The sequence below is a fragment of the Xenopus tropicalis genome, chromosome 7 (assembly GCF_000004195.4).
Source record: "Xenopus tropicalis strain Nigerian chromosome 7, UCB_Xtro_10.0, whole genome shotgun sequence".
NCBI lineage: Eukaryota > Metazoa > Chordata > Amphibia > Anura > Pipidae > Xenopus > Xenopus tropicalis.
In genome coordinates, this window is record NC_030683.2 from 85862653 (window position 1) to 85886540 (window position 23888).

The following is a 23888-nucleotide window of genomic DNA, read 5'->3' on the forward strand; positions in this document are numbered from 1 at the left end:
TGTTTTTATGAAAAACCTTAACCATATCCTTGACTGGGAGGCAACAAAAAGAGGTAGCCATCCTTTATATTAACCCTGACATGGCCAGGCTGCTGCTGGTAGCTGTCCAGTGGTTAAATCATCTAGCAGTAATTCTGCTTGACATTGAGACAGATTACAGAGTGACCTCCTTCTGAAAGGGATTGGAATTTCAGTTACACTGCTACACATTCGGCACTGGCAAATTCATCAGCAATGTACTGGGTCTCAGACCTTACGTCTGAATTATTCTTTCAGTTGAAAAGTCAACCTGGATCATAATTTCATCTTCAATACTTTATCTCAAGATTATCACAGATGATACAATGAGGTAGGCACAATTATTCAAATTTTTCTGAAATATCTAAAGAAATAAAAAAATAGCTCATGACAAGTAATTATGACAATTCATCAGCTGCAGAGTCATGATGAAGTAATCAAAGGTTGTGATTTGTAATAGTAAGACTAACTATTACAAAATTATTTTTCTGTACAAATATAAAATGAATGACTGTACCAGAACCGCTTCCTCTCTGCTATTATACAGCTTACTTTATGTGTTCATTCTGCAGTCATACAACTGTTCAAAGGTATAGATGTTCCATCTAAGCCATACACATTTGCAGACAAACACAACAAATTGTGGAGCACACAAAAAGAATTTGTTTGCACAGAGTTTAGTATTTTCTCAGAGCTTTTGCACACCAAATATAATTTTGTGCTCACAACTTATATAGTTTTGCTACATACATTAGAATATGTAGCCAATCCTCATTCTCCCTGTATATTTAATCTGTAAATACTACCATATTTAAGTGTATACAAATACTGTACAGTTTATGTCTCAGTTGTAACTATGTTAACATTTACTGGAGTTTGGAGTTAGGGTAGTCTATAAGGAAATGTTCCACTAGCTTTATATAGAAAAAGAATTCTCAGCATTTTTTATGTTTTTTTCTGATTTTTTTTCCCAATCTAGAATTTAAAGCCAGAAAGACACATTGATAATAATGCATGCAGGGTGGCCATATAATAAATCAATTTTAGCTCACAAATATCCCTCTTTGACGCTAATTTTGGGGTTTACATTATTCTCCTCCTTAACATCGATCCAGGAGAATAAATATGACTTATTGTTAGTTCCAATCCTGACATCACTTATGGTATGTTGCAGCTTTAAACTCACAGTTTGTGGCAGCTTTAAACTTACAGTTTCTCCCCTAATTAGAATTCATATCCCCTTTACATTCAGTGTGTCCTCAGCAAGATTAGATGAATTCCAATAACAAAAGTTACACCCACAATGCTTTATTCAAAGTTTTAATGCAAAATTTATTGCATTCAAGATACCATAAATGAGCACAATATTTCAGAAATTCCCTTACTAATTAGACTGCACTATGTCAGATACTATTAAACACTGAGGTTTGGTAAGGCAAAAGTTGCAGAGTAAGTTGCTATAATAAGTTAATATGCTACAGGAATATAAATGCTTAATACTAAAAACTACAACTTTAACAGCTTGTACACATGCACTTTATACATTTCAGAACAGACCTGCACAATGCACTTTAGATCACAATAGAAAATATGGTTTACTACACATACTATGTATGTATTTGTCCAGCTTTGAGTAGTACCTAAATATAAGCATTTTAAGGATTTTTTTTCTTAAAATATGGATATTCTAAATGATCATTGCATTTATATCTCAAACTGTGAGGCTCGCTTGCCGCAGTCTGGTGAGACCCGCTTGGATCCCTTGCTTCATATACACTGTAGCTCCTGCAACTTCATATTATTAATCAAATATGACATCCTCCTTTACTCTGAATAGCTTCTGAACCCAGACAATATACTGGAGCAACGGATTCTGTATATCATTAATTATATAAAACAACACATTATAATGGTTATAGTTATATTTATTCTGTGATGAAAACTTGATGGAAACGAAATGTATATTAAGTAATGCCTACAACTTAAAAGGCTCTACATAGGCACTTTATGGTATGGAGTATTCTATTTATACTAGAATTATAGGACATTTTGTTGTATAGAACTGAAATATTGATCTTCAAAAAAGCTCATGTTTCCAGTTGTATTTTATAACCAGGTGCTATACAATCCTAGCACCATTACTACATAAGGGTATTGAAATATAATTATTTGTATTTGGCCGTAATACAGAATACATTTTTCAAGTCTTACATTACTGTATATAGAAATACATTACAGTACCCCATTTTTGGTTCCATTGGTTAGAGCCCTTTAGTTTTAATCTTTTTTGTCCATATGAAGGCCGATTTGATGCACTGAGCTTGTTTGTTAGAGAAAAAGAATAAAACAAAACATGTAGAACTGTAGCTAATGTGACAGAATATGGGAAGTAAAGGCACTGTATGATGTTTCTGTTTATTCTGCTGACATCTTTAAAGATGCTAGCATTCCCTTTTTATAAAAATGCATTGTGCAGAGATGTTCAAATATATACGGCCTTACATTAGGCATATATAATGAGTTTTTTACTAAGTGTATATAAACTTTCAACTTCAGTGTGTCTCTCCCACTAGTTCTAGGGTCCCAATAATTCCATGTTGCGGCATATATTCTACAATTGATAGTGCTTAAACATTTAAAGAAACTCATATCAATGTCAGTTAAAAAATAATATTTCTTTTCCCAGCTATATTATTATCTCACAGACCTCTACCCAGCCAAGGTGCATCTAGATGGAGGACCATCTGAGTGAAACCAAGGACAATATCATTCCAGTAGCTGAAGTTCAAGGTAAGTCCACACCTTACATAAGCCACAAAAAAAAGTTATAGCACAACATCTAGGCAACTTTTGGTACATAGCAGTGCTAACTGTTAAGGTGCAACCTTATACTGCAGTAAAAGAGCATTACTTATAGAAAAAAAAAACATTACTTTTCAACAGTAGAATGCCCATTTTATGTTTTTGAGTAATGTATGTAATGTAAAAATGGAGGTTTCACTGTTTATACTTTCATTTATACTTTAGGAGTAGGAGTTTAAAACAGCAACAATACAGGTATGGGACTTGTTATCCAGAATGCTCGGGACTTGGTGGTTTCTGGATTTCCTAAATTTGGATCTCCACACCTTAAAGGAGAAGAAAAGGTACAATCACTGGGGGGTGCCAAATTTTAGGCACACCCCAGTGATTGTAATAACTTACCTGATACCTGGGCCAGTGCCCCTATCAGCAGAAAACTGCACCAGCTCGGGGTACCTGCATGCAAGTGATCCCCTTACTCCTGTTTTCTTTCTTCACGATCCTGTGAATGCACAGTACAGTGAAAAAACTGTGCTTTTTTTGTTAAAGTTCACTCCTGGGCCAGTGCAGTTGGGTCAGGGAAGTGATTACAATCACTAGGAATTACCTAACATTTTGGTATTCCCAGCGATCATACCTTTCCTTCTCCATTAAGTCTACTAAAAAATAATTGAAACATTATTCAAACCTGAGCTGAGATCAAGTGCAAGGTACAGGAATGGGACCTGTTATTCAGAATGATCAGGATCTGGGGTTTTCCAGATAACGGCTCTTTTTGTAATTTGGATCCCCATATCTGCAGTCTATAAAAAATCATTAAAAAAAAAATTAAACCCTACAGGATTGTTTTGCATTCAGTAAGGATTAAGTATATCTTAGTTGGAATCAGAAACAAGATACTGTTTTAATATTACAGAGAAAAAGGAAATCATTTTAAAATATGTGAATTAATTGTTTAAAATGGAGTCTATGGGAGATGGCCAATTCGGAACTTTCTTGATTACAGGTTTCCAGATAACGGGTCCCATACCTGTATTACCATTTAATGATTTTCAGTATTGCTTTGCATGTAAGGGTAATTTGTTCAATGTAATATGCCAAGAAAGTATGTTGTGCTTCCACCAGTCACTCAAAACAAAGATCTGATTGGTTATTAATAAAAGATCTGACTGTTTATTCAGAATGAATAAATAATTTAAGAAAATCTGGCAGTTCACAGAGATCCAGTTGTTTGGTTAGGTTGTCAAGCAAACAGAATTTCATTTGGCTAAAAAAGTGACGGATTTGTACATTAACCAACGTGGTTTTTTTTTGTGGCTGTCATTGACTAATGCCTTTCTGAAGCTTTACCAGATAGACTGGTGAGGTAACAGTTTTGGGGCCATACAGAGGTTTAATGGATAGATGTTCTTCAGTTGAGAATATGCAGCCAATGTCTTCCCCTGTATTGGATAAAAGGAATACTGTCATGGGAAACATGCACACATCAGTTAATAGAGCTTCTCCAGCAGCATCCTTTAATGAAATCCATTTTTCAAAAACACAAACAGATTTTTTTATATTTAATTTTGACATTTTAAAAAGGGCTAGCCATATTCTTCATTTCCCAGGGTGCCACAGCCATGTGGGCTGTGCTCTGATAAACTTCAGTCACACTTTACTGCTGAGCTGCAAGTTAGAGAGATATCACCCCCCTCCCAGCAGCCGATCAGCAGAACAATGGGAAGGTAGCAAGATAGCAACTCCCAGTAGATATCAGAATAGCACTCAATAATAAGAAATCCAAGTCCGGCTTGGGACTCCTCTAGTTACATGGGAGTAGCAGAAACAATAGGTTCTAATGTGTAGTGATGGTTCCTTCTGAAAGCTCAGACTCAGGCACAATGCACTGAGATGACTGCCTACACACCAATATTACAACTACAAAATAATACATTTGTTGGTCCAATAATAAAATTGTAAATGGTAGAGTGAGCTATTTGCTAAGTAGACAATGTTACTTAGAAATAAAAAGCACCCCATAAAGATCATGACAGTATCCCTTTAATTTACAGAACCCAACAGACATGTAAACATGGACACCTGCGTAAATTTAAAACATTTATATTTTCTAAAGCTAAAAATCAAGTAGATAAAGTAGCCTGTGTTAAGATCCTGAAACATGAATGATGTCTTGGCTATCTTTAATAACACAGTTAAAAAGAAATATAGAACTGAATTATTGCACAGCAGCAGGGATTTCGTCTAAACAGCAAAAATAATTGTGCAGCAGGTTTAATAGCATTCTGCTGTATTTATTTCAGTTAGAATGGAGAGCAGAGGCTTCCTTTGCACCTCTTTCGTCCACCCAAAGATGCATTCCTGTTATCCTTACTGAATATGTTTGGATGTTCTACAAAATCCCACAAACTAATACCAAATAATTATTCCTTTGATTTTTTTCAAATCCTACTAAATCCAGAAGAGCGACGTTACAATTCCATCCCCCTACTTCCAGCTTAAGAAACTGAAGAGTAATCAGCAATTTAATTTTATTTGCTAAGGGGGGTTCTTTGGAGGATGAAGCGTTATTTAACTCTGTGGATACAACATGAAAAAACAAGACTGTAAGTTCATGCAATTGGTATATACTTACAGTAAATTATACTAATATCTACTAATATTTTGAATATATGTAGAACAGCTACTAAAAGGTTCATCTATAACATACTAAAAGTTTATATAAAAGTGCACTTCCTATTTAATATGATAAACCAACCTGTGGGAGTGCAGTCCAATCCATAATGGCCACAGACACATGGCTACAGGGTTCATTAATCAACACTGTTTGTCACCTAAGACAATCCCTATACTGCGACCACAGAAGAATTAGATTGTTCATCGCATATATATATATATATATATACATATATAGACCAATATCATTGATCATCTAATGCAATAGCCACAGGTAGAACTGAATTATCCGGTCACTGTGTGGTCGGCAGGAATGTGAAACCTAGGGTTTAGAGTTGACTATTTGAAAGATGCTGAAATTTGTAGTTCAGTAACAGCTGGAGGGCTACAAATTGCAGATTCCTGACAATTATCATTTAATTCCCTTTTCATTATGATAATTCCCAAAGTGTGTTTAATTAAAAGCTTCACATCTTGATAGCGAGCATCAGGTTTGATCCAGATACACCAAGCAAGTGAGATCACAGCAACAGTTTTAATCAAGCAGAGTGGAGATTTAAGGGATCACTAAACACAGTATTTGGCATTGCACAGCTGGCTGTATGTGAGGAGAGCAGCTGAGGGATAATGCGGGTCAGTAGAGAGGCCATAGGCAGAGGTATGTGGACACTCTGGCCAGGAATAGTAAGGATTATCCTGGCAACACATAATAAACTGAGCTGTATAACAAAGAGATCTGCAGCGCTTCTGAACGGAACTTCGGAAATCTGTCTGTCTGTCATTATGTAACTACTATAGTAGTGTATTGTAATAAAGTACATAGGTGGTACCTTGTGGCTGAAGAAGAAAACATACTTTGAGGCAAAATTTTGTTAAATATGTCAACATTTTTCAGTTATTCATTCAACTATTTATCACTCAGTGACATGATTTAGTTACAAAAAAGTACAGATCATTGATGATTTCTGATTAATTATACATCACGACACACACATAATTTTTGGGGGTTGGCCAGGAGGATAAAAGCAGCTTACAAACGTTTAAAATTGTGACTAGCCACCCCATATTTCTGCCAGTGGGAATCTTTTTCTTACATGATTCTTACTTAAAATACACACAAGTAAGTTCTTAGGTAAGAATCATGTGACAATTTGCTGGGATTACCAGCAATGGGAACTTTTGGGGGGAAATATGGGGCAAAACCCCAAAACATTTCTGTGGCACAGGCCTTAGGACCCATTACTTAATACTTAAGGGTTGGGGGTCTCAGGTCTCTGACTAAACTGTTATTTTTTCATTTATTTAATCCTCACTAAACTTGCAAATTTTGAACACTAATCCAATCATATTTATTTATAGGTATATATATATATATATACCATCCTGATGTTAGAATGCTTAAAAAGAAACACTGGCTTTTCGGTACAAGTAAATAATTTATAAAGATGCATGTACAAGAAAATGGTCTCCTTATTTACAGATAGTTGGAAGTCAAGAAAAAGAACATTTTTCTCGATTAAGATGTAATTACAGTTCATGACTTTGTATTCAACATATTTGTAAGGTTTTTATACATTTTACCTATTTACCCATATATTATCTATATTGCTATATTTTTGTTAGTGGTCATGGTGAGATATATATATTTTTACTTATTTTATTGGGTTGGAAACCCCAACATACTGTTCTTCGACTTCAGCTTATTCTTCCGCTTTTTCTTTTTCTTCTTAGCGCCCCCCATTTTCTAAATGCTACTCCTCCTACAGTTTTAGGGGTACAACAATCAAACTCTCCACACTTCTTCACCCTATAGCGGAGCAGGTTGCTTGTGCTTTTCTAAGCGATTCTGCCCCCTGTCTTTTTGTGGCGCAGCTCCGAATATCCCAATGTTCCCATTGACTTTGAAAGGGAAGATTTTCAAACAGCTGCCACTCTTACAGCTTTGAAGCTACACCCCCCCAAACTTGAATAACATAATAATGGGGTCACCCCGAATAAACAGCGACATTTGTTGGATGACCCCCAAAGTGGGAGCGGCCAACATCAGCCAATCAAATTTCACCCATTGACTTTTATGGGGAAATTGAAACTGCTGCCAATCTTACAGCTTTGAGGCTACACTCCCCAAACTTGAATCACATAGTCATGGGGTCAGCCTGAATGAAAATATGATGATTGTTGATGATGCCCAAAAGTGAGCCAATCAGATTTTACCTATTGACTTTTAATGGGGAAATTCAACCTGTTGCCATTCTCACAGTATTAACCCCAGGATCCCCAAACTGTTGACAGTTGGTCACTAGGGGACTGCAGTTTTAGTTTTGAAAAAGTGGGCGGAGCCACCAACAGCCAATCAGATTTCACTTATTGAATTTTATTGGTTTGATGCCAGGGTTCCCAAACTTTGCACAGTCACTGGGTGACTACGTACTCAAGGTTAGAAAAAGTGAATTGTTTTCAGTGTGGAAATTTCAACTGCTGACATTCTCACATGTTTAATGTCAGGGTCCCCAAACTTTGTCCAGTTTCTCACTGGGTGACTATGTTCCAAGTTTAGAAAAGTGGGTGGGGCCAACAACAGCCAATCAGATTTCACCTATAGACTTCATACGTTTAAATTTAAACTGCTGCCATTCTTTAAATATTAATACTAAGGTCCTCAAACTTTGCAGAGCTATATAAATATACTGTATATATATATATATATACTGAATACAAGAAGGTGCAAAGACTTTTTGCACTCAATTAGGTAAATACAACAAGTTGCGCATTTAAGCACAACATGAGCCTGGCAATGTGGTTGGGCAGTGGTTGACAAGCTTTTTCAGTTCAGGTTTAACTTTAGCCAAGGCCTCCCTTGAAGGTCCAATCTTAGCTTATGAAGTGAGTACATATATACAATGTTGTAGGAAGATATTGGTATATTAGTCATTTATAATTTAATATTACTATTAAATTCATAAAGCACCAACATATTCTGCAGCACTATAAAATAAATGGGTGTAAATCTTGAACCTATATATTCATCTGAAATCTCACCCTTAAGAGCTTCAGGCTGAGCCCTTCCTATATTGCCACTGACCCAAGTCCTCACCCCCCAGGGGAGCCCCACAGTTTGTGAACTAAGAAGCAGATGAAAAATACAGGCGCAATTTGCACTTGTATTTTGCACATTGCACCCTTCCCCAAAATAATAAATGAGCCCTTATATCTTTAACTGTAAAGCACATTTAAATCCCTTTTGGAAACTGACACACAGCAGAAAAGAGTGATTTATGGATAAAGGACAATTTATACCCAAGTTTCTCTGTATTCTATCTGTAAAGTAATCTTAGCTTTTCAAGAGCTTCAGGCCTCATTTGGAGAGGATTACGGTCTATCATAATCCGAGCCATAAACCTGTTCCCTTTCTGCTTAGATTATAATGCATCATGAACAGAGTGTGCAGAGGGATGTTCTGTGTTAATGAAGAATCTCTCTCCAGTAAGAGGTGGCTCAAAATACAGTGGCACAGATGTTCAGCAATATTCCCTATTTTCTGTAAATATTATCTGTGACTCCTATGTAGTGGCTACATATAACTAGCTAGGCCATTACATTAAAACAGTTAGGCAGAGCAAACATGTTTGTATTTGTCAGATGATGTTTTAAGGCGATGAACAGAAGAGTTGTTTTCAGCAAGTGATTTTCGCTTGTCGAAAATATACGCCAAAGGCTAATGCCAGACTTGGCGTTTTTACGCTGCGTATTTTCTCCGCCTAAAAACGCTACACAACCCACACAGCCCCTGACTATGGCGTTTTTCAGCCAGGCATTTTGCCTAGTACTGGTGACGCAGCAAATCCCGTTTCCCATGGTGCTAATAGTGTGAAATAGTAAAAACGCTGCATATTTCGGCAAGGTCTGGCAGCTGCCTTTGTGTATACATAGGAAAACGCGTTTCTAGCGATATGTATACACAAAGGCAGCTGCCAGACCTTGCTGAAATATGCAGCGTTTTTACTATTTCTCACTAACTGAACTAATGATCTTTCTGTCTAAGCCTGGTCCTATCCCCCCTTTTCTATTGATGTCACCCTCATCAGCCCTGTCGATTCGGCGTGTTGTTTGGGGGTGATATTTGACTCCAGTCTCTCCTTCTCTGACCACATTAACACCACTGTCAAAACCTGTCACTTTTTCTTACGCAATATTGCCAAAATCCGTCCCTTTCTTTCTACTGCAACAGCTAGGCTGCTCATGCATGCTCTCTTCCTATCCCGACTTGACTACTGTAACCTGCTACTAACCGTCCTCCCTAACTCCAAACTCTCCCCCCTACACTCTATATTAAATACTGCTGCCCGAATTCTCCTCCTCTCATCCAGGAGAGTTCAGGCCCTTCCCCTGCTAAAGTCCTTATCGTGGCTTCCTATTAAACAAAGAATATCTTACAAACTCCTTCTCTTAACCTTCAAAGCCCTCCATTCCTCTGCTCCTCACTACATCTCTTCCCTTGTGTCTCCGTACGTTCCTGGCCGACTCCTTCGTTCCTCGCAGAGCAATTGTTTGGTTGCGCCCCCAACTACTACTGCTGTTTCCCGCCTTAAACCTTTCTGCCTTGCTGCCCCTTACATTTGGAATGCCCTCCCTGATTTCCTCCGAAGAGAATCCTCCCCCAGTCTTTTTAAAACTAAACTTAAAGACTACCTTTTGGAGCACTCGCCCAGCACCTGATCTGGGAATCAGCACTTATATTGTAATGCCACCCACTGTGACCTACAGCACTTATACTGCATTTGCCTTTTTGTGTCTGTAAGTTACCCTCCCATATAGATTGTAAGCTCTATGGGGCAGGGACCTCCATCCTCTTGTGTCTTTGACTCTTAACTTATTGCAACTGTATTTATCTTGTATCAATCTGTATTTATTGTTGTACTTTGTATTTATCTATTATTATCTTAATAATCCCGTTTGTATTAATGTATTCTACTGTACAGCGCTGCATACATAAGTAGCGCTTTATAAATAAAGATATACATACATAGTGTGTTTTCCATCGAGACTGTTTAAGTTATTTCTATGGATAATGATATAGTGCGTTTTTCAGCCGCCGAGAGAATTAGAAAATACGCAGCGCAAAAACGCCATGTCCGGCATTAGCCAAACACCATGTCTGGCATTAGCCTAACATTTTCAGTTGGCCAGCTGTAGGTAGCTGCCTGATTAGGCTGCAGGTGAGCAGCAAATAAAAGGGCTGTGGGGTTACACAGCAAGGGGTTGAGTTGGGGGTTGGTCCTTGACTTAGAGAAGGTCACTCTCAGAACGGGGCACAGGGCAGGACGGCTGCCTGCCTGTGTTAGGAACTCCCAGAGGAGCTGGGGGAGCTGGGGGTGCCTCCTGCCACTGTGAGGAGCAGAGGGAGCCGTTACTAGGCGTATGAGAGCTGAGGAGTCAGCAAGACTTAAAGTGAAGCCTGAGTGTTCATAAGTGTGAGAGTCACTGTGGATGTATGAAAGTCACTGGGGATAGTGAGAAAACCTGTAAAGGTTGCAGAATGTGGAAATTACCACACTCTTTCCTAAAATTGGCAATTTTGACAACATTTCTAATAATCACCTGAAAGCTTCAAATTTGCAGCATCTTATTTCCTACATACAGTATCATTAGGTATCAAGATGAACCATTTTACTCCAAAGTACCAAGCCGTAAAGTTTTTCTAAAATTGGCGATTTTGATGACATTTCCGAAAAATCACCTCAAAGCTTCCACTTTGCAGCAACTTATCTACCACATATTATTAGATAAAATATCTCAGCATGAATGCCAGGGGTCAACTGAACAGTTTGATGCCCCATGTCCATAGCTTTACCTAAGTATGTGGTTTTTAGGGGCCCCAAGGTGAAGATAGCCCCATATAACGTATTATTTCTGCGATTTCAGCTCCTGCAAAAAAAAAAAACCACATTTACATAATTTTGTGAGATAAAGCTACAAAAAAGTATGCGCAACGCAGAAAGTACACATTCCCCCGACTTCAAAATGGGCACACATCCTTTTATTCCAAAGTACCAAGCCGCAAAGCTTTCCTAAAATTGGCAATTTTGATAATATTTCAAATAATCACCTGAAACCTTCCACTTTGCAGCATCTTATTTCCTACATATCATTAGGTATCAAGATGAAACATTCTAAATATGAATGCCAGAGGTCCACTGAGCAGTTTGATGCCCAACAAGCATAAGTTTATCTAAGTATGTCGCTTTTAGGGCCCAAAGGTGAACATACCTCATATGATCTATCATTTCTGTAATTCAGCTTCTGCAAAACATTTTACATCATTTTATGCGTGATAAAACTACAAAAAAACTATGAACAACCCAGAAAACCAAAGAGTCAAAAAGGGGGTACATGTCTTTCTACTCTACTATGTACCAAGTCACAAAGCTTTCCTAACCTTGGCGATTTTGGTGACATTTCCAAAAATCACCTCAAAGCTTTCACTTACTCATGTAGCATCTTATGCCCCATATATCATTAGGTACCAAGATAAAACATCCTAAATATGAATGCCAGGAGTTCTCTAAACAGTTTGATGCCCACTGTACATAGGTTTATCAAAGTGCATAGAATTTAGAGACCCCAAAAATAGGCACGCAGCTGTCTTTAGGATTAGATTGAGATTCAGTTTGGTATTCGGCCGAATCCTTTGCAAAGGATTCAGAATTCGGCCGGATTCTAAAATAGTGGATTCAGTGTACCCCTAGTCACTAACCTCCCCATGCGCATTCACTTTAGGCGTAACATTTACACAAATAATGCATTTGTGGTGAGCCCTACCTAAATTGTTTTCCAAACAGTAGAAAACCTGGGAATTGCTAGCTTTCACTAGTGACCCTTAGAAATGCAACTGACACTTTATTACTATAATAGTATAATAGAAAGGTATAATATGCCAATCTAGAAAATAGTCAATATCATACCATGAGAAAAGAATTCAAGGCGAATAATGATGGTTCTAAACATTTGTTACATGTTTACACTAATATATAAATAAATAAATAAATAAATAAAGGTAATGAGTATCAAGATGATTTGTTTATTCCTGTTTATTATAGAATCCAACAGCAGCAGACACATGTGCTTGACTGACCTGGCAAGATTATCCTCTGATCCACAATGGATTTGCCTGTTCCAAGCAGCAGCAGCATGCACTTGCAGCAAGACAATGGTTCCTGTGTGCAGAATAACATCAATGACAACAGGTTAAAAGTGGAAGACCCTCGGGTGAGGAGATATTCCATCCCACCAGCAAAGACTCCCACTGCAAAGCATATGCTTGCATATCTACCGCGACCCCCTACAGATACCAGCAAATATGGAACCTTTCCTCAAAAGGTAATATGTTAAAAAATGACTTGCTAAATTATTGGCCAATCTTTTACTGGTAACATAAACCAGTAACCGGATAACAGTGCCATACTCTACCTACTGTAAATATCTTATGTAAAGTAATTGGACATAGACATACAGTGTGTTTTGATTGTTGCTTCTTGCCATGGATGAAATCTGATTTGCATGAATGGAAAGTATAATGGGCAGTTATTACCTAAAAACAGGGACCTACATGGGTCAGTTTAAGTGCACCTACCAATCAAGAGGTTCCCTATAGCCATCCTGTCCCCTAATGTAAAAACAGAAGTGACATTAGTTTCTCCGAAGCTTCCAAGTCTTTAAAAAACAAGTCTTGAAAACAGAAGTCAGTAGTAGGCAGAATCGACAAGATGGACTGCCACTAACAAACCTCTTCATGGGGAGCTCAAGTATTCATTTCTCTAACAATGCATTAAAGGGGACCTTTAATTATTTTCTATATTGTTAGTTTAGCAAAATAAACTTTACTTACTCTATATAAATAATATAAATCTTGTTTCCTTCCGTCTTGGAATTACTCAATCAAAGCAAGCAGACAGACACCATTTTGTGGACACTGTTATTAAGGCAAGCTTTGTATCATGAAAATCTTGTTTATGTGCCAGAATGGGGGACCAGATGCCCATGCCCATGCACTGGCTACACAATTAGATGAAGAGGAGGGAGGGGAAAAGTGAGATGTGCAGTGACATCTAGGTAGTGCTGAACAGAAAGCTAAAGTTACTGTCTGCCCTGCCTCTATGCCTAAGGCATAGAGGCGGGGCAAGCAATATATGATTGATAGCTGCTATTTTTAATTGCCTTTATAATGGGTTTGGATGTGTTAATATAAAAATGAATTTGGGTTTCATGTTTAATTAGAAAAGGACTTTTATTATACAGCTTTTTATGTCTGGGTGACATTGTAAGGCTGCCTGCAGTTTACCCTGGACCACTCACATCAGGGCTGTGATTTCAGCCCAAATCCTGACCGCTTCACAGGTATTCTGCGAGTACCCAACCCGACGTAGGACTTTACCTGAAAACGTGCATCTGGGTACAGTGGATGTAAATAAAGTATTAATGGGAAAAGTTAGAATATTGTGACAATATACATTTCAACTTTAAGCAGGTCTTTAAAAAAGCTGCACAATTCAAATGTATATTCTAATAAACAGTATTGCACTCGAATGCACTACTTCTTTCATAATTTCAAATTTCAGTTATGTACTAGAAGGCACTAAGGCTGCCCAGGTGCAGTAGCCAATAGCAACCATTAAGATGTTTGCTTTTAAACAGGTAACCAGTAAATGGTACCTGCTAATGGCTTTATTAAAAATGAAACTTGTAACAAACTTTGCACATAACCCCCTTATTGTGTTAAAGGCATCACATTTCCCAGAGTTGATTCAGGCCATCCCATATACATCTTGATATTTTTACAACCAAAGGAAGAAGCTATTAATAAAAATAACTGCAAATATTAATATCCTATATTTATATACAACCAACATGTTCTGCAACACTTTACTTAAACAACTCAGTCCTTAGCCCAATAAAGCTCACAATCTACTTTCCTATCACATACACACTATGGTCAATTATATCGGGGAGAACTCTATATTGTGTAGGTTGCTTTTTGCATGACAATATTTCCTCTTTTACAGCCTGAAAGTATGGTTGTTTCAGAAACGTCCTGCGATGAATATCATGAGAAAACAGAACACAATGGTCCCAAGAAAGGAAGCATAATCTCAAGCTTTATCCCACTTTCACATGCCAATAGTACTAAGGAATCTCGCCAAAGAAGATCCAGTACTGTGGATCGTACCAGCTCTACTGCTGCCACCCAGCTTGTAAAACATAGACCTAGTGTAACTATAAACACAGAAGACTTACCACGCTACCAACGTGCTGGAAAGCAGGAAACACCAATACAGGAAGTTGGCAATAAGTGGCACCCTAAACATGCCCTCAGTGTTCCAAATATTCCCATGCGCAGTAAGACTCCTACTCGTAGTGTTGTATCAGCTCCGGTCACTACAAAGTCCCACAGGATGCGTTGTAAGCTTATGTATGATGACAGACAACTCTTTAACCTCACCAACCGACAGACACGTCAGAGATATGTCACTAAGGATGGAAAATGCAGGGTAAATCTTGGACGAATTGAAGAAAAAAGTAGATTCTTGTCAGATATTTTTACCACTATTGTAGATTTAAAATATCGCTGGTTCATCTTTGTTTTTATGTTGTGTTACATTGTCACTTGGGTTGCGTTTGCAGTCATATATTTTGTGGATGCCCTACTTAGAGATGATGTGAACCATATTGGGGACCCTAAATGGAAGCCTTGTATTGACAATGTAGACAATTTTCTTTCTGCCTTACTTTTCTCTGTGGAAACTCAAAGGACAATTGGCTATGGGACAAGGATGGTATCAGCAGATTGCCCTGAGGGTGTTATACTGATTATGGCCCAGTCAATATTAGGGTCTATGATTGATGCGCTTATGGTAGGTTGTATGTTTGTCAAGATTTCACGTCCAAAAAAACGGGCGGAAACATTGATTTTCAGTAAGAAGTGCGTGGTGTCCCACAGGGATGAAAAATTGTGCTTAATGTTTAGGATTGGAGATCTAAGAGACAGTCACATGGTGGATGCAAAGATAAGAGCTAAACTGATAAAATCCCGTCAGACAAAGGAAGGGGAATTTATACCCTTGGAGCAATCGGAGATCAACTTGGGTTATGATACTGGAGAGGATCGGCTTTTCCTTGTAGAGCCTCAGATCATCTGTCATTTTATCAATGACCACAGTCCTTTTTGGGAAATGACTGCAGAGTCCTTGAAAAGAGAGGAATTTGAAATCATTGTAATACTAGAAGGTATTGTTGAAGCCACAGGTAAGATCTTATATTCTCTGACATCGACTTGAATCTCCTTATACTAGTTCTGATATATAATTTAGAAAATCAGATGCACTTTTTTAAGGACTATGTTTGCTTTTTAAATTACTTGACTAGGTTTTCTGTTCTGCTGGATGTCTCTTTTACATATTTATTCAAAAATAGCAGTTGATTTGTTATTCAGTATTTTCTTAGTAACAATAGTTACAGGAGAATAACCCATCGTAGACGAGCAGTGGTTCAGAAAATATGCTATAAGGGGAATCAATGTGCCTACATGCAGTAAAGAAGCATTGCCTAGGACTATGTATGGTATAACTGGTTTATTTTCTATCTTGTCAAACAATGTCTTAAAGGAACAGTAACACTAAAAAATAAAAATGTTTTAAAATAATTAAAATATGATGTACTGTTGCCCTGCACTGGTAAAAGTTGTGTGTTTGCTTCAGAAAGACTACTATAGTTAATAGAAATAGCTGCTGTGTAGCCATGGGGGCAGCCATTTAAATTGAAAAAAGGAGAAAAGGCACAGGTTACATAAGAAGATACCAGATAAACTGTGTAGAATACAATGGGAATCTGCTACTTATCTGTTATCTGCTTAGTAACCTGTGCCTTTTCTCCTTTTTTCAATTTAAATGGCTGCCCCCATGGCTACACAGGAGGGTATTTATATAAACTGCAGTAGTGTTTATGAAGAAAACACACAACTTTTACCAGTGCAGAGCAATAGTATATAATATATTAATTATTTTTATACACTTTAATTTTTTGGTGTTACTGTTCCTTTAAGTTAGGAAGACACATTTTACACTTTGTGCTTCAATCTTCCAAAATTATCCTGAATATAGTTGTAGACTACACAAATACAGGCAGCGGAGTTCCATGCCAAGATTCGTAACAGAAATATGCCATTGTCTATTACTGCCTTTTTATATCAAGGTCTGTGTGCTAAACAGTACTCACTGGCTACAAGTATGTTACTTTGGTTGTAGATTTTTTTCAAAGGAGATGTCAACCCTAATTTTAATTTCACATCTAATGGATAGGGCGCCTTACCCCCACTTAAACCACATAAGTGCCTCTCCCTCAATCTCCTCCTACAGGCCTGCACCACCGCATTCTTTACTGCTCCATTTTGCGTGTCACCTGGCGGCCATTTTGCCGGGTGACGTCATTGAGAGGGCGTGCCTGACCTCTTCAAGGATTTTTTTTTTCAAGCTTCTGCTTTTTTAAACAAAGCTGTACAGACAGCTTTTTCCATAAAATGAAACTGTTAGGGCATTAAACAACAATAAACTTAAACAGTAATGAAGTGTACATTGCTTAAGTATTTCAGCAAACACTGTTTAAGCTTGCAAGACTCACTTATAAAATACCTGCAGCTCAGATTCAGCGGTGAAAAGGTTAAACTTTCCTGCCTGCAGTCAGAAGAATGTGTTCCAAGAGAGGGAGCAGAGAGTTGTTTACAAAGGCAGAGTTATTATAGCAACTGCCTATGCGATTGGCTCATTGGAGGATTGACTGTGCTAGTGCTAGTTTGTGTGACAAATCTGGCCAAGTTTATCTTGCAGCTCTATAAGCTTTTATTTAGAGCTGTGTTAATCTATGGTGCGTTCTGTTTCTTTTATTCTAGCTTAGTTGAATGCCTTGACTGCTGCAAAAGGGCCAGAGCTTAACACTAAGGGGCACATTTACTAATCCACGAACGTCCGAAAAGCGTCCGAATGCATTTTTCGTAATGATCGTATTTTGCGACTTTTTCGAGCGTTCAATACGAAAAAGTCGCGACAATTCGCGAAAGTCGTAATGGCTATGAAAAAGTCGCGACAATTCACAAAAGTCATAATGGCTATGAAAAAGTCGCGACAATTCACGAAAGTCATAATGGCTATGAAAAAGTCGCGACAATTCATGAAATTTGTAATGGCTATGAAAAAGTCGCGACAATTCACTAAATTTTTAATGGCTATTAAAAAGTCACAACAATTTGCGCAAGTCGTAACGGCTACAAAAAGTCGCAAAAAATACGAAAAAGTCGCAAAATGTTCGTTTTCCAATCCGAATTTTTCCCATTTGGATTCGTGGATTAGTAAATCAGCCCCTAAAGGAGCTGTATTTGAGCAGATGGTGGGTGGGTATGTACTGTATGTATAGGGTATGGGATTAGATTAACACCCAATTCCTTACAATTTGCCTGCCTAAAAGCAGACAAAATAACAATAAATTCAATTGATTTTAACCAGTTTATCATTTCAATCATTTAACTTATGAAATATATTCAAATTGCTAAACGTAAGTTTTCACAATGTTCCAGTAGTCTAGGGCTTTTCTTTACCATCAAGCCAACTGTCTTTTGGACAAATTGTGTCCCTAGAAACCTGCATCATTTTTATCTGAAAAGGCTAACTGCTGATCAGAGCATGCTTGTGCCCTGGATACCAGTATGTGGGCAGTACCAAACCAAGGTGCAAATGTGACGGAAAGGTACAATCAATGGGTGGTGCCAAATGTTAGGCACCCCTATTCATTACTTACCTGATAACCAGGGCCAGTGCTCCTGTTATCAGTATGATCCCCTTGCTTTTTTGTTAAAGTTCGTCTTTTCACTCTACTGTGCATGGACAAGTGGTGAGAGGAAGGAAGAGGATGACTTGTTTGTATGTACCCTGGGCTGGAGCAATTTTCTGCTAACAGGAGCACCAGTCCAGGGTATCAGGTAAGTGGAATTTTGGCACCTCTCCAGTGATTGTACCTTTCCTTCTCTTTTAATTTATTCAGGAATTGATCTACTCAAAAAGGATGCAATGTGTGTTCTTTAGTGGAAAAGGGGGCTTTGGACTAAGTAGGCTACCTTTCCGTCACCTCATATTGTTGGGTTTTAAACACTATTGTGTTAGGAACCTTTTCCTGATTTTTCCACATTGTTTTATAAATGGGAATTTACATTTACAATAAAGTGTAGTCTTTTTGGTGTAAGATTACACTCTTTTATATGTAATTATTATTAATTTTTTATATTTGTGAAAAACATTGCTGCAATGTGGCATCACTGAAGTTGCCTAATAATACCTACTGTGTTGTTGTGTAACTGAAAAACAACCAAGGGGTTTCTGTAAACCTTTAATTTGTACAGGTATGGGATCCTTTATCCGGAAACCCGTGATCCAGAAAGTTACGAATTCTGGAAAGGCTCCCATAGACTCCATTATAAGCAATTAATTCTTTTAATTTTTAAAAATGATAACTCTTTTCTCTGTAATAATAAAACAGTACATTGTACGTAATCCTAACTAAGATATAATTAATCCTTATTGGAGGCAAAACAAGTCTATTGGGTTTATTCAACATCTGAATGATTTGTAGCAGACTTAAGTTATAGAGATCCAAATTACGGAAAGATAACCTTATCCAGAAAACCCCAGGCCCCAAGCATTCTGGATATCAGGTCCCATAACTGTATTACCATACCTTAAATCTATTTAAAAAACATGTAAACATTAAATTAACCAAATTGGATGATAGGATTGTTTTGACACCAATATGGATTTATGCTAGTTTAGTTAACAAGTACAAGGTATTGTGTTATTACAGAAAAAAAGAAATAATAAAAAAAAAAATAACTGTTTGCTTGAAATGGACTCTGTGGAAGATGGCCTTTCCATATATTGTAACTTTTGGAATATTACATTTCTGGATGAGAGATGCCATATGCTGCTAAAATATATGGTTTGGGGATTGAATCCCAGTCTGGGTCTGTGTGAGGTGGTCAGTCTGGAAGGGCATATTTTGGGTTGCATACGACAGCTGAACCCAAGGTGTAGTACACTTCCTTGTTGCCTTCTAAATCATTGATGCTTGCTCTCCACACATGGCATTATGATTTATTTATGGATGCTTATAAAAATTCAATCTCTTATTCGTATGTGCTGGAGTGAGAATCAAAAAGATTTACTTAGCATCAAGTACAAGGTACTGTTTTATTACTAGAAGAAAACATTTTTAAAAAGCTGAATTATATTCTTAAATGACTCTACGGGAGATTGCCTTCCCATAATTTTGAGCTTTCTTCACATCCGGTTATGTCAGGCTAGATGAGGCCCGATGTTCACTATAAAGCCTGGGGTGGAAATAAAAGCTAAGAATTGCTGGTCATAGAAGTAGAAGGAAGTTTAAATCACTTGGTGATATCAAATATAAAAATTGCACTCCTCAATTATAAAATTCACTTACCTGATACCCTAGGACAGTGCTCCTATCAACATAAAACTGGACTGGCCCAAGGTAATTTTCATTAAGCATAATGGAACAATATTCCTTTTGCTTCTTCCTTCTTTGTGGTGGGTGCACATGCACAGTACATCAAAAAGTCAAACTTTAAACAAAAAGCCGGCCTTTTCATTCTACTGCTCATACATTTTAGAATGAAGAAGAAGAGGATCACTCCATAGTGCTCGCTAAAAATTACCCTGGGCTGGTAGAATTTTCTGTTGACAGGAGCACCAGCCTGGGGTATCACATAAGTGATAATAATAACTGGGGGGGGGGGGGGGGGGCTGTCTAATTGATTGAGATTGATTTCACTTTTCTTCTCCTTTAAATATTCTGCATGGGTTGGCTGAACATGGTTACAACCTTATAAACAGTTAAATATATGCAGGTATAGATAGCATAATCATCAACAAAATAGTAATGCCAAGGTGATCCACGCAACGGAATTGTGTATAAATGGACAGAGGGCAGTTATTTGCAGTTACAGAGATTTCCCTTATAGTTTATAAAAAAAAATACCCAAATAATACACAATACACAAGGGAATATAACACAAAATAAAACATTTTAAATTACACATTTATAACATACAGTTTGGTCATTTCCCTCTGGGACCAAACTGTAAATTATATCCTTATAAATGGTGCTTAGTGATGTCATCAGTTATAATCGGAGCTTAGTGATGTGATTTCTGTCACACTTTAGAAAAGCTTTGCTGATTGGTTCTTTGGAAATGGAGTCTTTACCCATGTTGGATTCATCAGAATTCGTATTTTCCAAAAATATATGGTTTTCAGGGTAAACTGTACAGTCGCTGTTTATATTTAGCATGTATTATCTTAGTACCTAATGATATGTGGGAGATAAGACGCTGTAAAGTGGAAGCTTTGAGATGATTTTTGGAAATGTCATCAAAATCACCAACTTTAGGAAAGCTTTGCAGCTTGGTATTTTGGAATAGAAAGCCATGTGTACCAATTTTGAATTCGGGGGAATGTGCATGTTCTAAAAAATATATGGTTTTCTGGGGAAAGCATTCTTTTTTGGAGCTTTATCCCACATAAAATGATAATAAATTTGTTGATTTTGCCAGAGCTGAACTGACAGATATCAAGGGGTATGTTCACCTTGGGGCCCCTACATTCCACATACTTAGGTGATCCTATGTACATTGGGCATCAAACTATTCAGTGGACCCCATGGCGTTCATATTTAGGATATTTTATCTGGTTAACTTATGACCTGAAGGAGATAAGATTCTATAGACTAAAAGCCTTGAAGTGATTTTTCAAAAATGCCACAAATTAATATAAAATAAATTGTTTCTGATATATGTGTTTATATTATAGAAAATATTTTTTCATTTTTTAAATATTTAGAAACCTATATCTAGGTATCAGTACTGGAATTGCACAAAAAATTCTAGCTCCTAAAGTGAAAGAGTACAATGTGTTCAAAAACTGTCTGGCAATAAAAGTTCTGCACATGACCAAATCAGCTGGCAGTAAAAGGGTTAAATGAAAGCGACATTTACTGTTCCTACACTAGAAAATAGCAATATGTAATATACTTGCTGAACACATTTTTTTAGCATAAATCCCAGTCAGTTTATTGAATTTTTGCTTTTCTATACCAAATCCGCTAGAGATTGCATTTGTTTAAGTAGTAGGATAAAAATAATCCAGATACATTTAAATGAATTTCTTATTTCCTTAATTTCACTAAAATAAAGTTAATATTCTTAAAGCTCTTAATTCCTGGAAATATGCTGCAGGATCATGACAATTTGTACTAAATATTTCCTAAATAAAATAACATGATAAATTTTGTATTAAGTTCATTAAATACAATGAAGCTCATTTTCAAACAGCAAAAGGGGTACCGGTTTATCTCTTGACAGGGAGGGAAAGAATAGTTCATTCTTCTAGAAAGAGAAAAATGGTTTTACAGAATAATCCATCAGGAAGAAAAATTTCCCAGCAGATATGTTATCAAGCAGCACATAATTGGCATTAACAGCATTTATAAAGGGAGACATCAGAGTGGCATATGGAGACCATCAGTTGTCAAGGTGATAAGATGATCTACACTTGCTACTTGCTAATGTTTGTATTTTTCTTTTACGATTTGTTTATTTTGTGGTAAAATTCATGAAAAACGCTTATACAGAACTACACCACCTAAAAGCTGTCATGGTCATTTCAAGTCAATGGGAGTCCTAGGCAAATTGTAACAATCCTTATATAATTTGTAGTTTCAGGCGTTTTCGGATTTTTTTTTTCATTTTTAAATCCAATAAGATTCACAATGTAACAATAAGGATTTTTGAGTGTTTTTCGTGTTCTTTTTTCTCATTTTCATTCTGCATTTTAACTCATTTGTGCTTTTTCAAATTGGATCTAATAATGAATGACTAGACATTTTTGGTTTTAGTGGAAATGACTTTATTTGTGGTGTCAAAGACCTCTAAAACACATGAAAATGTTGGACTGAGAGGTGCATTCTGCAAGTATATTCTTCTTCAAGCTAAATAACATGGTTATATGATTAAACTAGCACATATAACTGAAGTCTGAGTTGGCTCTAGAACTGGAGTGGGTAATTGTGCACTGAGTGATTGTGTGTCTTTTTTTCCCAGCATCTTCTCACTTTGTGGGAGAGGGACCAAACACAAGACAGGACCCAGTGCAGAGTGGAGCTTACCATTCACTTTAAGTGATTTCTAGCACTTCGTCCCTATTCCACAAAGGGAAATTCCTGGAGCGCTTGAAGTCGCCAAAGCACCATTACCCTCATTGTGTGCACTGAGAATATGCTGCTTATTTTACACCATAACATATAATATTTTTATATATCCCTAGCCACCACAGACCAAGTACTTTAGTACATGTCACTGAAGTCTGAGGAGACTTCTTATGTCCTTATACTTAATACCGGGGGGGGGGGGGGGGGGGGGGGGTCCTGGACTCAGCTTAGGATCTGGACATTAGCCACAAGACCCATAATGCAATTTTTCTACTATGCACGCTACTTTATTGGTCTTAAATCACCCCTATTATGTTCCAGTTGATAATGTGTGAGGGTGTATAATGAAATGTCCACCTGACCACCTGCTGAAGCCAATCCACATGACAAATCTCAATGCCAAAATGTATAAGCATAGCAATAAATTATTATATTCCAAGTGTTTTAGACTCTATTAAGATAAAAAATAATGAACTTACAACATGCTGACTTGTCTATGTTTGCAATAAAGGGCTAGCAAATAAAACCCTTAGAGGAATTCTCAAATTTCTTTCAATAATATGTAACTTTTTTGATGCAGGTATGACATGCCAAGCTAAGACCTCATACACTGAGGATGAGATCCTGTGGGGGCACCGGTTTGAACCTTGCATGACTCTGGAAAAAGGAGCTTTTCGTGTGGACTATTCTCACTTTGATAAAACATTTGATGTTCAGACACCCTGGAGCAGTGCAAAGGAAATGCACGAACAAAAAGAAATGGAACAGAATGACAGGTCCACTCTAAGCCTTTACTGGGACAACATGCTTCAGACTTGTCTTCCTGATGACTCAAACACAGGTTCTGAGGATTTTATTCAGCATAATCAGGACAAGGTTTATAATGCTGAAGAGGAATACAAAGAGTCAAAAAGCAATGACCTTGATATCTAGCAGAATAACCGTTTTAGTTGCCAATTAAAAAGAATAAATTATCCACGACCTTACTGCTCGTGGAAATGAAATATGTTTTTATACTACCTGCTCTTCAAACTAAGCAATGTGTAAAAAGATCTGTACTTATATTATTACAT

At 37.2% G+C, this 23888-nt stretch overlaps 1 protein-coding gene across 1 annotated transcript; it reads left to right on the forward strand.

The window, feature by feature from the left end:
* Positions 1-225: 225 nt before the first annotated feature.
* Positions 226-23888, forward strand: LOC100492899 (G protein-activated inward rectifier potassium channel 4). Its single transcript, XM_018095681.2, has 5 exons — positions 226-349; positions 2705-2808; positions 12594-12873; positions 14556-15795; positions 23396-23888. Exons 3-5 carry the CDS (start codon positions 12655-12657, stop codon positions 23746-23748), a joined length of 1812 nt encoding a protein of 603 aa, XP_017951170.2. The 5' UTR covers positions 226-349; positions 2705-2808; positions 12594-12654; the 3' UTR covers positions 23749-23888.

Bases quoted from the DNA above. Each gene is read 5' to 3' on its own strand.
- LOC100492899 (XM_018095681.2), top strand. From the start codon at position 12,655: ATGGATTTGCCTGTTCCAAGCAGCAGCAGCATGCACTTGCAGCAAGAC. The intron at 12,874-14,555 runs GTAATATGTTAA...CCTCTTTTACAG, and splicing joins ATGGAACCTTTCCTCAAAAG to CCTGAAAGTATGGTTGTTTC. The intron at 15,796-23,395 runs GTAAGATCTTAT...TTTTTGATGCAG, and splicing joins AGGTATTGTTGAAGCCACAG to GTATGACATGCCAAGCTAAG.